The sequence below is a fragment of the Tachypleus tridentatus genome, chromosome 3, assembly GCF_004210375.1.
Source record: "Tachypleus tridentatus isolate NWPU-2018 chromosome 3, ASM421037v1, whole genome shotgun sequence".
Taxonomy (NCBI): domain Eukaryota; kingdom Metazoa; phylum Arthropoda; class Merostomata; order Xiphosura; family Limulidae; genus Tachypleus; species Tachypleus tridentatus.
In genome coordinates, this window is record NC_134827.1 from 101,526,082 (window position 1) to 101,544,240 (window position 18,159).

General features: G+C 36.6%; 1 protein-coding gene across 1 annotated transcript; it reads right to left on the minus strand.

Moving 5' to 3' along the window:
- Positions 1 to 404: 404 nt before the first annotated feature.
- LOC143245929 (protein obstructor-E-like) lies at positions 405 to 16,835 on the minus strand. The gene is made up of 4 exons (XM_076492183.1): positions 16,686 to 16,835; positions 10,365 to 10,805; positions 2,303 to 2,491; positions 405 to 610 (listed from the first exon to the last, which is right to left on the minus strand). Exons 1-4 carry the CDS (start codon positions 16,723 to 16,725, stop codon positions 405 to 407), a joined length of 876 nt encoding a protein of 291 aa, XP_076348298.1. The 5' UTR covers positions 16,726 to 16,835.
- Positions 16,836 to 18,159: the final 1,324 nt, after the last annotated feature.

Here is an 18,159-nt window from a genome sequence, read left to right on the forward strand (position 1 = left end):
TTCACGTGCACGTTAAGGCTGACGTTCTCCGTCACATCACACAAAAAAAAAAAAATCTGGATCGTTGATCATTCTGGATCTGAGAAGGATTTTCTGAGGTTTTGAAGATGAAATTTGACCTTACCCAATATAAACACATGTAATCTGTAAAATGAGAGATGGGGACTACGTAGCTCTGCAATCTCTGATTTTTGTTCTTGTTGGGTGAAAGAAATTTAAGATAAATTGTGTACACAAAATAGCAGGGAAATACTGGTTATAAAAATACCTTAACAAATACACGCAAAAATGTTTTTTTCACAATTGGAATTTTTTTTATCTTGAGCTATTTTTTATCTATCAGTTATTGGTATTAACACTGTAAAAAAAGTAATTTTGAAACAAATTAAACAGTAAGTAATGACTCACCATCCTATCACGTTTTCTGGTTTATCACATTGTAAGGTGCCTGCATTGAACACCGTTCCAATTTCGCATCCATAAGGTCGTGCAATACCGTCGATACAGATAAAGAAACTCCTGCAGTTTGTAGGATGAGCGTGGCGCGTGAATACTCCTGGCTGACTGGACACCTCCGCCGGATCAGGACAAACAAAACCTTCCGCCACTTCTGTTTAAAGAGTAAACCACTGTTATTATGCACATATCTTACAAAACGAAGTTTTAGAGAAGTTACGGTTGAAATGGACCAATTTTCCAGTTTTCTTGTAAGAATACTGAATGGAAAAGAAACACGAAAAGCTCCAACTTCCATCAGCAGCAAGAGACAGTAAGTCAGATATGTGGGCCCGAACCATAGAGTGCAACTGTATACGTGTTCCAATGACAGACGAAACTATATATATCCAGCGCGATTTTGTGGTTTTGTCTATCAGGTTGTGGCTCAGTTTCTATTATTATTAAAAAAAAAAAAAAAAAAAGTTATTTCGCATATAAATTCAGAGTATGCGTTAAAAGAGTAACAGACAAATCCCACTATTCCGTCTGTTAAGAGTTTGCAACTGGTTATGTTGACTAGTTGCCTTCCTTTTAGTCTTTCACTTCAAACTTAAATATTACTAGCGCATAAAGCTTTTTTGTGCCTTTTCGCGAAAATCAACAAAGCAAACAAACCTATCTTATCGATTGTACCAAGCACATGACACTACCTCAACCTGCCCACCAGTGGCTCAGCGGTATGTCTGCGGACTTACAACGCTAAAAACCGGGTTTCGATACCTGTTGAGAGCAGACCACAGATAGCCCATTGTGTAGCTTTGTGCTTAATTCTAAACAACAACAACCTCAGCCTCTTGGGAAATCCTACGTAATTTTTTATCACGGGCCACACGAGGTCAACTGGCGCTGTTGGTTCGAACCTTTATACAGACGTCAGATTTTTTTTTAAAGTTCACTTATCATATGAAAGACAGTATTTTGGAAAATAGTTTGGTTTGTAGATAATACAACGCGTTATTTCTAAAAGTAGTTTTTTATATGATACAACTCTGTATTTCAGAAAGTTGTTTCTTTAGATAATACAACGTTTTCTTTAGAGAGTAGCTCTTCTTCTGTCTGATAGAACATATGCCTCCCAGTGGCACAGCAGCATGTCTGCGGACTCACAATGCTAACAACCGAGTTTCGATACCCGTGGTGGATAAAGCACAGACAGGCCATCCTGTAGCCTTGTGCTTAATTATAAACAGACAAATTGATATAACATTGCATTCTTAGCATAAGAATACCACTAAGACTGAAATTAACAACTGAGGAGGCAATGAGGATTTTCGAGGAGACCTGATCCACCGCTTTCCCGCTTCAAACGGCACCTTGTGAAGCTTAGATTTTGTTTTCATAAAACGTTAAGCGAAGAGACTGACTCTAAAACAGGTAAATCACAAAATGCGTTATGACATACAAATTCATCACACTTGTGAAGTGGTGAGTTAATTAGCTATTCAACTCAGTTGATAAAGCAGTTGTCTGCCGGGTAGGAGGTCTGTGGTTCAATCCTGTTGGTGAGAGACGACAAAAAATAGCAAAACAGAATCACTACATTACTAATCTCTATGTGAGGTTGCGTTCCTGTGACATAATACCTATCACAGACATTGCCTTAATCTCTTAGCACGTGGTATTTCTAACCAAAAGGCTTGGGTGTAAATGTCAACGTCGTATTTCTCAATTTAATTTAATTTTTATTAAAGGTCACCAAAAAGTTACATCGTGCATGAATAGAAATACCTACAGAACTTCTACTGTAAAGTATTAATTGATGTCGATTTTAAAAACAATGACAATAAAAAACAAGATGTCCTACCTAGCTGATTGCAACGACTTACGAGATCAGCCCACACACACACCCTCTGTTCAATGTCGTAAGCCAGACCTGGTGGACACTCGAATCTAGAAGCTTCTCCATTCCAACAGGAATAAAATACTCGGCAGTTGGAGGAATCATCAAATAAGCCATACAGTCGTGGACAGTTAGGGGTGCTAATTGGTGGTTCTAGAAGACAAGAACAGGAACGTTTGAAAACATTCACCAGAGTACATAGTGCAGTTAATTCATCAAGTATGAGAGGCGAGCGTTTACTGACTGGTCTGCGACAGCGTAAAGTGAGGACCATTAAAGATAAATGGCTGAAAATTCCTGAACATTGAACTAAAATACTTATTTGAAACTTCATCGAGATATCGTTTAAACCTTAAAGGTGTCCCCCAGTAGTTTATCGGTAAGCTTTTGGGATTAAAACATTATAGCTCGGATTTCAATACCCATGGTGTAGCTTTGTGCTTAACCTGAGACAAACCTTTAAAGGTAGTGGCCCGGTATGAATATAAATAAGTTTAATTTCATTACAATAGCAGATCGTATGGTTGGCATTTTTCGTTGGATCTAAAAGTTATTGGGAGTTCATCTAAGATGGCCAGGTGGTTCATACACTTGACTCGCAATCAGAGAAAAGCGAGTTCGAATCCTCGTCATACCAAACATGCTCGCTCTTTCACCCGTGGGGACGTTATAATGTTATGGTCAATGAGTAAAAAGAGTTGGTAAAAGAATAGCCCAAAAGTTGGCGGTGGGTGGTGATGACTAGCTGCTTTCCCTCTAGTCTTACACTTATAAATTAGATATGGCTAGCGCAGATAGACCTCGTGGAGCTTTGCTTCTGTCCTCTCCATAGTTCTTAGGAATACATATAAGATGGGTTGATCTTATCTTTCTTACCTAATTCTCTCCTCTCCATAGTTCTTGGGAATACATATAAGATGGGTTGATCTTATCTTTCTTACCTAATTCTGTCCTCTCCATAGTTCTTGGGAATACATATAAGATGGGTTGATCTTATCTTTCTTACCTAATTCTCTCCTCTCCATAGTTCTTGGGAATACATATAAGATGGGTTGATCTTATCTTTCTCACCTAATTCTATCCTCTCCACAGTTCTTGGGAATACATATAAGATGGGTTGATCTTATCTTTCTTACCTAATTCTCTCCTCTCCATAGTTCTTGGGAATACATATAAGATGGGTTGATCTTATCTTTCTCACCTAATTCTATCCTCTCCACAGTTCTTGGGAATACATATAAGATGGGTTGATCTTATCTTTCTTACCTAATTCTATCCTCTCCACAGTTCTTGGGAATACATATAAGATGGGTTGATCTTATCTTTCTCACCTAATTCTCTCCTCTCCATAGTTCTTGGGAATACATATAAGATGGGTTGATCTTATCTTTCTTACCTAATTCTCTCCTCTCCATAGTTCTTGGGAATACATATAAGATGGGTTGATCTTATCTTTCTTACCTAATTCTCTCCTCTCCATAGTTCTTGGGAATACATATAAGATGGGTTGATCTTATCTTTCTTACCTTATTCTGTCCTCTCCATAGTTCTTGGGAATACATATAAGATGGGTTGATCTTATCTTTCTTACCTTATTCTGTCCTCTCCACAGTTCTTGGGAATACATATAAGATGGGTTGATCTTATCTTTCTTACCTAATTCTCTCCTCTCCATAGTTCTTGGGAATACATATAAGATGGGTTGATCTTATCTTTCTTACCTAATTCTCTCCTCTCCATAGTTCTTGGGAATACATATAAGATGGGTTGATCTTATCTTTCTTACCTAATTCTATCCTCTCCACAGTTCTTGGGAATACATATAAGATGGGTTGATCTTATCTTTCTTACCTAATTCTCACCTCTCCATAGTTCTTGGGAATACATATAAGATGGGTTGATCTTATCTTTCTCACCTAATTCTCCCCTCTCCACAGTTCTTGGGAATACATATAAGATGGGTTGATCTTATCTTTCTTACCTAATTCTCTCCTCTCCATAGTTCTTGGGAATACATATAAGATGGGTTGATCTTATCTTTCTTACCTAATTCTCTCCTCTCCACAGTTCTTGGGAATACATATAAGATGGGTTGATCTTATCTTTCTTACCTAATTCTCTCCTCTCCACAGTTCTTGGGAATACATATAAGATGGGTTGATCTTATCTTTCTTACCTAATTCTCTCCTCTCCACAGTTCTTGGGAATACATATAAGATGGGTTGATCTTATCTTTCTTACCTAATTCTCTCCTCTCCATAGTTCTTGGGAATACATATAAGATGGGTTGATCTTATCTTTCTTACCTAATTCTCTCCTCTCCACAGTTCTTGGGAATACATATAAGATGGGTTGATCTTATCTTTCTTACCTAATTCTCTCCTCTCCATAGTTCTTGGGAATACATATAAGATGGGTTGATCTTATCTTTCTTACCTAATTCTCTCCTCTCCACAGTTCTTGGGAATACATATAAGATGGGTTGATCTTATCTTTCTTACCTAATTCTCTCCTCTCCATAGTTCTTGGGAATACATATAAGATGGGTTGATCTTATCTTTCTTACCTAATTCTCTCCTCTCCACAGTTCTTGGGAATACATATAAGATGGGTTGATCTTATCTTTCTTACCTAATTCTCTCCTCTCCATAGTTCTTGGGAATACATATAACATGGGTTGATCTTATCTTTCTCACCGAATTATGTCCTCTCCACAGTTCTTGGGAATACATATAAGATGGGTTGATCTTATCTTTCTTACCTAATTTTGTCCTCTACACAGTTCTTGAGAATACATATAAGATGGGTTGATCTTATCTTTCTTACCTAATTCTATCCTCTCCACAGTTCTTGGGAATACATATAAGATGGGTTGATCTTATCTTTCTTACCTAATTCTATCCTCTCCACAGTTCTTGGGAATACATATAAGATGGGTTGATCTTATCTTTCTCACCTAATTATGTCCTCTCCACAGTTCTTGGGAATACACATAAGATGGGTTGATCTTATCTTTCTTACCTAATTCTCTCCTCTCCATAGTTCTTGGGAATACATATAAGATGGGTTGATCTTATCTTTCTCACCTAATTCTCTCCTCTCCATAGTTCTTGGGAATACATATAAGATGGGTTGATCTTATCTTTCTCACCTAATTCTCTCCTCTCCATAGTTCTTGGGAATACATATAAGATGGGTTGATCTTATCTTTCTCACCTAATTCTCTCCTCTCCATAGTTCTTGGGAATACATATAAGATGGGTTGATCTTATCTTTCTTACCTAATTCTATCCTCTCCACAGTTCTTGGGAATACATATAAGATGGGTTGATCTTATCTTTCTTACCTAATTCTCTCCTCTCCATAGTTCTTGGGAATACATATAAGATGGGTTGATCTTATCTTTCTTACCTTATTCTGTCCTCTCCATAGTTCTTGGGAATACATATAAGATGGGTTGATCTTATCTTTCTTACCTTATTCTGTCCTCTCCACAGTTCTTGGGAATACATATAAGATGGGTTGATCTTATCTTTCTCACCTAATTCTATCCTCTCCACAGTTCTTGGGAATACATATAAGATGGGTTGATCTTATCTTTCTTACCTAATTCTCTCCTCTCCATAGTTCTTGGGAATACATATAAGATGGGTTGATCTTATCTTTCTCACCTAATTCTCTCCTCTCCATAGTTCTTGGGAATACATATAAGATGGGTTGATCTTATCTTTCTTACCTAATTCTGTCCTCTCCACAGTTCTTGGGAATACATATAAGATGGGTTGATCTTATCTTTCTTACCTAATTCTCTCCTCTCCATAGTTCTTGGGAATACATATAAGATGGGTTGATCTTATCTTTCTTACCTTATTCTGTCCTCTCCACAGTTCTTGGGAATACATATAAGATGGGTTGATCTTATCTTTCTTACCTAATTCTCTCCTCTCCATAGTTCTTGGGAATACATATAAGATGGGTTGATCTTATCTTTTTTACCTAATTCTCTCCTCTCCACAGTTCTTGGGAATACATATAAGATGGGTTGATCTTATCTTTCTTACCTAATTCTCTCCTCTCCACAGTTCTTGGGAATACATATAAGATGGGTTGATCTTATCTTTCTTACCTAATTCTCTCCTCTCCATAGTTCTTGGGAATACATATAAGATGGGTTGATCTTATCTTTTTTACCTAATTCTCTCCTCTCCATAGTTCTTGGGAATACATATAAGATGGGTTGATCTTATCTTTCTTACCTAATTCTATCCTCTCCACAGTTCTTGGGAATACATATAAGATGGGTTGATCTTATCTTTCTTACCTAATTCTATCCTCTCCACAGTTCTTGGGAATACATATAAGATGGGTTGATCTTATCTTTCTTACCTAATTCTCTCCTCTCCACAGTTCTTGGGAATACATATAAGATGGGTTGATCTTATCTTTCTTACCTAATTCTCTCCTCTCCACAGTTCTTGGGAATACATATAAGATGGGTTGATCTTATCTTTCTTACCTTATTCTGTCCTCTCCACAGTTCTTGGGAATACATATAAGATGGGTTGATCTTATCTTTCTTACCTTATTCTGTCCTCTCCACAGTTCTTGGGAATACATATAAGATGGGTTGATCTTATCTTTCTTACCTAATTCTCTCCTCTCCATAGTTCTTGGGAATACATATAAGATGGGTTGATCTTATCTTTCTTACCTAATTCTCTCCTCTCCACAGTTCTTAGGAATACATATAAGATGGGTTGATCTTATCTTTCTTACCTAATTCTCTCCTCTCCATAGTTCTTGGGAATACATATAAGATGGGTTGATCTTATCTTTTTTACCTAATTCTCTCCTCTCCATAGTTCTTGGGAATACATATAAGATGGGTTGATCTTATCTTTCTTACCTAATTCTATCCTCTCCACAGTTCTTGGGAATACATATAAGATGGGTTGATCTTATCTTTCTTACCTAATTCTGTCCTCTCCACAGTTCTTGGGAATACATATAAGATGGGTTGATCTTATCTTTCTTACCTAATTCTCTCCTCTCCATAGTTCTTGGGAATACATATAAGATGGGTTGATCTTATCTTTTTTACCTAATTCTCTCCTCTCCATAGTTCTTGGGAATACATATAAGATGGGTTGATCTTATCTTTCTTACCTAATTCTATCCTCTCCACAGTTCTTGGGAATACATATAAGATGGGTTGATCTTATCTTTCTTACCTAATTCTATCCTCTCCACAGTTCTTAGGAATACATATAAGATGGGTTGATCTTATCTTTCTTACCTAATTCTCTCCTCTCCACAGTTCTTGGGAATACATATAAGATGGGTTGATCTTATCTTTCTTACCTAATTCTTTCCTCTCCACAGTTCTTAGGAATACATATAAGATGGGTTGATCTTATCTTTCTCACCTAATTCTCTCCTCTCCACAGTTCTTGGGAATACATATAAGATGGGTTGATCTTATCTTTCTTACCTAATTCTCTCCTCTCCACAGTTCTTAGGAATACATATAAGATGGGTTGATCTTATCTTTCTCACCTAATTCTCTCCTCTCCACAGTTCTTAGGAATACATATAAGATGGGTTGATCTTATCTTTCTCACCTAATTCTCCCCTCTCCACAGTTCTTGGGAATACATATAAGATGGGTTGATCTTATCTTTCTTACCTAATTCTTTCCTCTCCACAGTTCTTAGGAATACATATAAGATGGGTTGATCTTATCTTTCTTACCTAATTCTTTCCTCTCCACAGTTCTTAGGAATACATATAAGATGGGTTGATCTTATCTTTCTCACCTAATTCTTTCCTCTCCACAGTTCTTAGGAATACATATAAGATGGGTTGATCTTATCTTTCTTACCTAATTCTCTCCTCTCCACAGTTCTTGGAAATACATATAAGATGGGTTGATCTTATCTTTCTTACCTAATTCTCTCCTCTCCACAGTTCTTAGGAATACATATAAGATGGGTTGATCTTATCTTTCTCACCTAATTCTCCCCTCTCCACAGTTCTTGGGAATACATATAAGATGGGTTGATCTTATCTTTCTTACCTAATTCTTTCCTCTCCACAGTTCTTAGGAATACATATAAGATGGGTTGATCTTATCTTTCTTACCTAATTCTTTCCTCTCCACAGTTCTTAGGAATACATATAAGATGGGTTGATCTTATCTTTCTTACCTTATTCTATCCTCTCCACAGTTCTTGGGAATACATATAAGATGGGTTGATCTTATCTTTCTTACCTAATTCTATCCTCTCCACAGTTCTTGGGAATACATATAACATGGGTTGATCTTATCTTTCTCACCTAATTATGTCCTCTCCACAGTTCTTGGGAATACATATAAGATGGGTTGATCTTATCTTTCTTACCTAATTCTATCCTCTCCACAGTTCTTGGGAATACATATAAGATGGGTTGATCTTATCTTTCTTACCTAATTCTCTCCTCTCCACAGTTCTTGGGAATACATATAAGATGGGTTGATCTTATCTTTCTTACCTAATTTTCTCCTCTACACAGTTCTTGAGAATACATATAAGATGGGTTGATCTTATCTTTCTTACCTAATTCTATCCTCTCCACAGTTCTTGGGAATACATATAAGATGGGTTGATCTTATCTTTCTTACCTAATTCTCTCCTCTCCATAGTTCTTGGGAATACATATAAGATGGGTTGATCTTATCTTTCTTACCTAATTCTATCCTCTCCACAGTTCTTGGGAATACATATAAGATGGGTTGATCTTATCTTTCTTACCTAATTCTATCCTCTCCATAGTTCTTGGGAATACATATAAGATGGGTTGATCTTATCTTTCTTACCTAATTCTATCCTCTCCATAGTTCTTGGGAATACATATAAGATGGGTTGATCTTATCTTTCTTACCTAATTCTCTCCTCTCCATAGTTCTTGGGAATACATATAAGATGGGTTGATCTTATCTTTCTTACCTAATTCTATCCTCTCCACAGTTCTTGGGAATACATACAAGATGGGTTGATCTTATCTTTCTTACCTAATTCTATCCTCTCCATAGTTCTTGGGAATACATATAAGATGGGTTGATCTTATCTTTCTTACCTAATTCTATCCTCTCCACAGTTCTTGGGAATACATATAAGATGGGTTGATCTTATCTTTCTTACCTAATTCTATCCTCTCCATAGTTCTTGGGAATACATATAAGATGGGTTGATCTTATCTTTCTTACCTAATTCTATCCTCTCCACAGTTCTTGGGAATACATATAAGATGGGTTGATCTTATCTTTCTTACCTAATTCTATCCTCTCCATAGTTCTTGGGAATACATATAAGATGGGTTGATCTTATCTTTCTTACCTAATTCTCTCCTCTCCATAGTTCTTGGGAATACATATAAGATGGGTTGATCTTATCTTTCTTACCTAATTATGTCCTCTCCACAGTTCTTGGGAATACATATAAGATGGGTTGATCTTATCTTTCTTACCTAATTCTATCCTCTCCACAGTTCTTGGGAATACATATAAGATGGGTTGATCTTATCTTTCTTACCTAATTCTCTCCTCTCCACAGTTCTTGGGAATACATATAAGATGGGTTGATCTTATCTTTCTTACCTAATTCTCTCCTCTCCATAGTTCTTGGGAATACATATAAGATGGGTTGATCTTATCTTTCTTACCTAATTCTCTCCTCTCCATAGTTCTTGGGAATACATATAAGATGGGTTGATCTTATCTTTCTTACCTAATTCTCTCCTCTCCATAGTTCTTAGGAATACATATAAGATGGGTTGATCTTATCTTTCTTACCTTATTCTGTCCTCTCCATAGTTCTTGGGAATACATATAAGATGGGTTGATCTTATCTTTCTTACCTAATTCTATCCTCTCCATAGTTCTTAGGAATACATATAAGATGGGTTGATCTTATCTTTCTTACCTAATTCTCTCCTCTCCATAGTTCTTGGGAATACATATAAGATGGTTTGATCTTATCTTTCTTACCTAATTCTCTCCTCTCCCCACAGTCTACACTGAAGGGGTAAGCACAGTTTTCTTGTAGTTTGTCAGAATCATCGAATACCAATCCATTTCCACACAGTTTCAGCGTAGATGTGCCATTTTCACAAGCCCAGTATCGGTCACAGCTTCTACTGTGGGGGAAAAATCCAAAAGGCTCAGGACAGTTGAACACTTCGTTTGTTTCAATAATTGCTGGGGCACGATTTCTCTGACGATTAGGCCTCCGGGCGGGTTGAGAAGGCGAGAGAGCAGGTTGTGTCGGTCGAGAAGCTGGTGGTGGCTGGTATCGTGGTGGAGATTGTTCGGGAGCCTTAGGTGGCTGCGAGTTGACTGCTTGTCGGTTCGGCAGCTTGTCATCCTCATAGTCGTAATATTCATAATATTCATTGTCATTCTGAGAATCTGTTCTTACCTGGGCGTAAACTAGAAATGAAAACATAAATTAATCTGTGCTGGTGAAACAGAATATATTGTTGCAATTATACTTGTCATAAGACATTAGTATTAGACCTATAATATTTTTAAACGTAACACTCTTTACTCAGTCCCGTAGAAATGTTGAAAAATTAAAATAGTGTATGATAACTGTATTCCAACTCTACTATATTCATCTTATCTATTGCCGACGACGCGTTTCGCTCAATCCAGAGCTCATCGAGTTGGCTGGAAAACAACAAACACAGTTGTGATCGACACGATATTTATATAAACCATTTGTTACAACAAAAGTTGTTTATACCAGAACGTATCGTTAACTCTCTTCTCGTGATTTGCACAGTGAACGTTTGGTTTAAAGGAAAAACAAAACAACAATGGTCAGTACCCTCCAAACTAGTAAAAAGATCGACTTTTCATGGAGGATTTAGACAATATATGTATGCATTTAGTTCCGAAGTAAACGAGTGTGTAGTGTGTGTTTTTCTTATAGCAAAGCCACATAGAGCTATCTGATCTGTCCACCGAGGCGAATCGAACCCCTGATTTTAGAGTTGTACCTAAGTAAACGATTGAAAAATAGTGTATAAAAGAGGCTTGTTTGCATGTTTTGAATTTCACGCAAATCTACACGAGGGCTATCTGCGCTAGCCGTCCCTACTTTGTCAGTGTGAGACCAGAGGAAAGACAGCTAGTCATTACCACCAACCGCCAACTGTGAACTACTGTTTTACCGACGAATAGTGGGATTGACCGTAACTTTATAACGTACTCACGGCTGAACGGGCGAGCATGCGACGGGAATTCGAACCCGCGACCCTCGGAATACAATGTCGGGACTTCAGAGAAAACGTTTTAGAATAGCGTTGTGTATTTCATAAAAACTACAAAATAATCACTTTATAAGCACAGAAAATACAGCGTTTCTGTGTTTAAATATTAGGAAAACCATTAAAATTCTGGAATGCTTCCTAATATCTAGTTTTAAAATGCTTCAACATAATTCTGATTTGTGTTTAACGCAAAACCCTTATTTGGAACACAGCAGGAACAGATAGTGTTATGCAAATAAAACAGTTAACTTTCATTTTATCACATTTTCCAATTTTGTAGGTGATCCAGTAAAAAATAAAGTTTTTAGAGAAAGCATTACTAAAACCTCAAAATAACGTGTTGTATTAGGGGAAAGTTCATTAAGAATGCTGGATTTTAAATCGACACCAAGGAAAATTAACTAGAATTTGGTCCGAGTTCATTTCCCCTTGAGGGCCACGTGGGTTAAGGCGTTCGACTCGTAACCAAAGCGAAGCAGGTTCGAATCCCTGTCGCACCAAACATGCTCGCCCTTTAGACCATGTGAGCGTTATAATGTTACGGTCAAACCCACTATTCGTTGGTAAAATAGTCCAAGAGGTGGAGGTGAGTGGCGATAACTAGCTGCCTTCCCTCTAGTCTTACACTGCAAAATTAAAGACGGCTAACGCAAATAGCCATCGTGCAGCTTTGTGCAAAATTAAAAAAAAAAAAAATCCCCTGGTGTCAATTTGTACGTATCAAACATTCATTGTGAACTATTTAACTAGAAGATAAATAAAGGCTTTCCCCAACACCCGTTTATATGTGTTCACAAAGCATTGTTTTTATTTTAGTGTTTTTTTTCAAGTTTACAACTGATTAAAATATAAAAAATATTTAATATGCGTATATTATCTTCGCAGTGGTTTTTTATTTCCTAATATATGGAGCAGAGGGGGCTGATGAGGGGAATTACGAAAATAACACGTCGACTGAGCCTGCAATTTATAGAGATAACTGCATAACTAGTAAAGTGTGACGTATGAACTCTTTTGCTGAAAAAAAATTATATTTTAAAAAGTCAAAAATAGCATAAAGAAACACAGTTGTAGCTGGCCTAATTATTGATGATACAATTCGCATAAATTGTGATTCCATATTTGAATTATTTTAGATTATTTGGTAAAAATAATACGAAGTCCAATCCACGCAACGATAACAAAGTAATTTCTTTCTTTCACTGGCACATTTGTAGGCCTTATTTCATAAACAATGTTTCTGCTGCAGCTCCGAAAGTAACGTAGGCCTAACTTAAATATAAACTTAATTGGTAAACTTTTCTCGCTAGTCGAGCAATAACAAATACGCTAATTCACCGAATCACTGGTTAATTGGTGCAATAACACTATCTTACTCAGTAAGTGAGAGCAAACTGATCAAGTCATTAACTGAATTATTTGATAATTAACGAAGTCACTCTGTCATTTTTATATCATTATTCGTTTTTTACCAACTACACTAATCCTTTATATGTTGCATTATCATGTCTTAATGACATGCTCCCTCTAGTAAACAAATATCAAAATTAAAATATAACATGTAACAATAGCCAAAAACCATAAATGGTCTCATAGTTTGGATACAATAAACTATTATTATTCTTGCAACAAAAAGCAATGAATCATTCTTTGTTATTTAATAATAGTAAAAAACATAAATGGTCTCGTTGTTTGGACCATTCTTTGTTGTGATTTAAACTGCACCACCAAAGATACACTCGATCTAAAACGTTTTAACTTATAAAGGTTTCTAAAATTAAAAAAAAAGAGAGTTATAGTCCAAGCATAAGATGAAGGAATCCCACTCGACCTCCTTCACGAAAGCCTGTATGTTTTAAAAGCCAAAGGGCGTTCATTGAATACCTGTTGTCCAAGATACGTTGCGTGAGTTGAGACGTATCTGAACAATACTTGTCTTGATTAAATAAACTGGAAATTGTCGACACAAACAAAGAAGAGTACAAGCTTATTATTGTACCTCACAGAAATCTTGCTGCGAATCCTTATTTCAAATCTACACTGTTAATAACAGTAAGAAATACCACGATGTTGAAAACGGAAACTTCCCAACACTAATTAATTTAATCGTTAGTAAAAGTCGTTAAAATTCGTCCAGACTATCTCCTTTGCTCTTTCACAATTTAAACCAAGTGAAAAAAATAAAAACACTTTTTAATGTCAGTGCTTTCACTAATACCAGATATCGTTAAATTACATATAGTAGTCCCCAGCTGGTACAAAGGTAAGTCTATGGATTTACAACGCCAAAAACAGGGGTTCGATTCCCCTCTGTGGACTCAGCAGATAGTCCAGAGTAGCTTTGCTATAAGAAAAACGCACATATACATAGCCCGGCATGGCCAAGCGCGTAAGGCGTGCGACTCGTAATCCGAAGGTCGCGGGTTCGCATCCCTATCGCGCCAAACATGCTCGCCCTCCCAGCCGTGGGGGCTTTATAATGTGACGGTCAATCCCACTATTCGTTGGTAAAAGAGTATCCCAAGAGTTGGCGGTGGGTGGTGATGACTAGCTGCCTTCCCTCTAGTCTTACACTGGTAAATTAGGGACGGCTAGCACAGATAGCCCTGGAGTAGCTTTGTGCGAAATTCCAAAAAAACAAAACAAACAAACACACATACCTGTAATGCAAGTTTGTCAACCTAAGTCAACGGCATCTAATAAAACAATTCAGTATATCAGTGATATTCAGTAACACAGCTGATATAAGAACCTTGTCTAAAGTATCTTTAACTAACCGATCCAAGAACCTTGTCTAAAGTATCTTCAACTAAGGCCCGGTATGGCCAGGTGGTTAAGGCACTCGCCTCGTAATCTGAGGGTCGCGAGTTCGAATCCCCGTGGGTGGTGATGTCTAGCTGCCTTCCCTCTAGTCTTACACTGCTAAGTTAGGGACGGCTAGTGCAGACAGCCCTCATGTAGCTTTGCGCAAAATTCAAAAACAAACAAATCTTCAACTAACTGACCTAAGAATCTTGTTTAAAGTATCTTCAACCAACCGATCCTAGAACATCGTCTAAAGTATGTTAAACTAAATGATTGTATACTCAATAATTTACAAAACATTGTAGAAGGTACTAGGTTTAAAAACATTGAATGGCGTGGTTAACGATATAACCAGGATATGTCCATTTGTTTATCGCTAAACAGAAAGCTAAGCAATATGATATGTATGCTCCGATCGATTCTTGAATTTCAGCGTTACAAACCCTCAGTTTTCTACTGACCCACAGGGGAGGTGGACGTATAACCATTTCCTTGTACACAGTAACAGAAATCCTTTTGCCTCTAAGAACGTAGTTCTTCAGTGATCTCCCTGAAGAAGCTCAGCTAAAATGCAATAACCGGTCCGATGACCTACATATAATAACCTTAATCAGGACTAGGAAATGATGTTAACTGCTGCATTCTGGGCCAGCTCAGGGCTCGAGGAAATGAACAGTTTCCAGGTTAGGATATGCTAATTATAAGATCAGGTCATATAGTTGAAAAATATATATGTAAAAAACGATTCATTTGGGTTGAGAAATGTTTTTACGTCTACGTAAAATAAAAAATTCTCAACCCAAACGAACCGTTTTTACATATATATTTTTCTCTACAAGTGGGTTTTCTCGACATCAGTGATTATTAGGTCATATAGTTGGTTTGGCATATATTCTATTACCTGTAATAGAGGTCTTTCACTCTCCGTTCCAACAGAGGTGGAATTATTTAGTTTATGTGTCGTTTATATGTCACTTTAAATTTAAATGTCAGACCGCTAAAGAACATCGAATTCATTTCTATTCTATATTATAGATCTATCTGGCATATTTTTTAAAGCTTAAGCATATTTTATCTGAACAATATAATTATAAACACGTCAGGAGAAGCGCGCGCGCACACACATACACATTTATATACATGTGTGGGTCTGAAAATTAATTTTAATCGAGTATATAATAAATATACATATTTTTCCCCTGTTAACTGAGCGATAAGTTTCAGGGTTTAATTCGCCAATATTCGAACTTTAATCCCTCTAGTGGGCAAATGCACAGAATAGCTCAGTGTGTAGCTTTATGTTGATTCTTAGTGTCAACAGCGGAAGTAAAATAAATCATATTCCAGTTTGTTAGATTTTATCTTTGTAACCTTTCAAACAGGTCAACAAGGTTGCGGGTACGAATCCCTGTTTCACCAAACGTGTTCGCCCTTTCAGCCATGGGGACGTTGCAAAGTACCGGCCGATCCCACTATTCGTTGTTAAAAGAGTAGCCCAATTGCTGGCGGTGGGTGGTGATGACTAGCTGCCTTCCCTCTCGTCTTACACTACTAAATTATGGACGACTAGCTCAGATAGCACTCGTGTAGCATTGCTCGAAATTCAAAACTAACTAACTGGTCAACATGATTTTGAACGTCAGGATTAGCATAGATGTAAAGTCAGTTCCTTCTTGTTTATTTCGATTTTAAATCCAACTACGTTTATCAATTGGCATTTATATTTAAGAGGACTAATGTATTAAAGTGTTACATTCAAAACAATAATCTTATATATTAATATTACAAATAGTAGGTGTTTTATAAAACGACTAGCGCTGATTTGTTACCAGAATATTCTTAATTAACTATTAGATTTCATATGAAGTGGAGCGGTAAGGCAGCGACACCTACATCAATAACATCACTGTGAACTATATTGGTAAAACGACGTTTAACAAAGCGAGAAATATACCGATAACATTTATACATAAAATATATACTATTAAATTTTGACAAAAGAAACAATTACTTAGGAAATAGGTTTATTATTATAATTCTTTCCCTAGGAAATGTGACAAGATATTTATAATAAAATATGTTCATTACGGTTAGGTCCGAATTAAATATAAAATATTTTATACGTTATTTAAACGTGTTTTAAACTCAATTTAAAATTAATGCACCAATAAAATTTCACTTATAATGTTTATGTAATTTTAGCATAAATAAAAGAAAGTATTTCTCTCACCAGCACCAACAAGAAAAACACAAATCAGCCAACTTTGCATGGTTTAATCTATGAGTTATCTGACGTATCTTATATAGCACAATATGTGAGTAACAATAATGCACTTCCAACAATACTCCACTGGTTAAATACCGAACGCGCGTCTTACGGCCCTTTACATATCGTCTGCCCCTGACCTAGTCTCGTACCAGAGAACTACAAACGCTAGCGTTCCTAGCGGTGAACCAGTTTCATAGTAAAGAAGAGTTAGTTGAGCTATGTGGGTGGTGGCAAAGTCGGTGCGTTAGTATTATAGATATACAGTATAGTGCAAGTTGTTGCTTTTTTTTTAAACCACCCACCAACTTTTCCGTGATATTTAAACAGGTAAATATACCTCACAGATAGAAACGAAAAAGAATTTCAGTCATCGATAAATATCTTGAAAATGGAGATTAATAATAAATTATGAACGGGAAATATCCTAGAGCTTTCCATGTTTTTTTAGTGATTAAAACAAACAAACGAAAGCTTACTTGCATACTACGCCTTGTATAACCTTTCTTCAGTAACGCTAAAATGAAATGTAGGCAAATTAGGCGTTTTCAAATACTCTTCAATGACATCAGAATAAAATCACTCGTAACTTTCGGCACTCTTTCAATTTGAAACATGCTATGACCATGAAATCGTTTTGAATCTCCGTGAGAAAAAAAAAAAAGAGAGCGAGATGAAAAGACGCCTGGACAAACAGATAAACAGATCGATAGATGGACAGACAGACAAGATTATTGAAAACAGGTGTTTCTCAGTGACAGTTATATGGCATTTTCTACCTGAACGACACCTGATGTACAAGTGGGTTAAACATCTACGCTAGAAGCCATTACTAATATTACTTCATGATAATAACTTGGCAAACAGCGATTTACAATGAAAGTAAAGTTAAATCACAACTAAGTTTCAGCTAGAAACCTTAGTGGGTTTTACTTGTCATCTGGCAGGATTGAGTTAAATCACAACTAAGTTTCAGCTAGAAACCTTAGAGGGTTTTACTTGTCATCTGGCAGGATTAAGTTAAATCACAACTAAGTTTCAGCCAGAAACCTTAGTGGGTTTTAATTGTCATCTGGCAGTATTAAGTTAAATCACAACTGAGTTTCAACTAGAAACCTTAGTGGGTTTTACTTGTCATCTGGCAGGATTAAGTTAAATCACAACTAAGTTTCAGCTAGAAACCTTAGTGGGTTTTACGTTTCATCTGACAGGATTGAGTTAAATCACCAACTAAGTTTCAGCTGGAAACCTTAGTGGGTTTTAATTGTCATCTGGCAGGATTGAGTTTACACTTTCTCCTCTCTTTTTATCAAAAAGTAAAAATGAAAGGAAATGCCTGGTATAACCTATCACTGAATATGCTCGCTCTTATATCCGTGGGGAATGTTTAAAGTAACGGTAAATCACACTATTCGTTGGTAAAGTGTAGCCCAAGAGC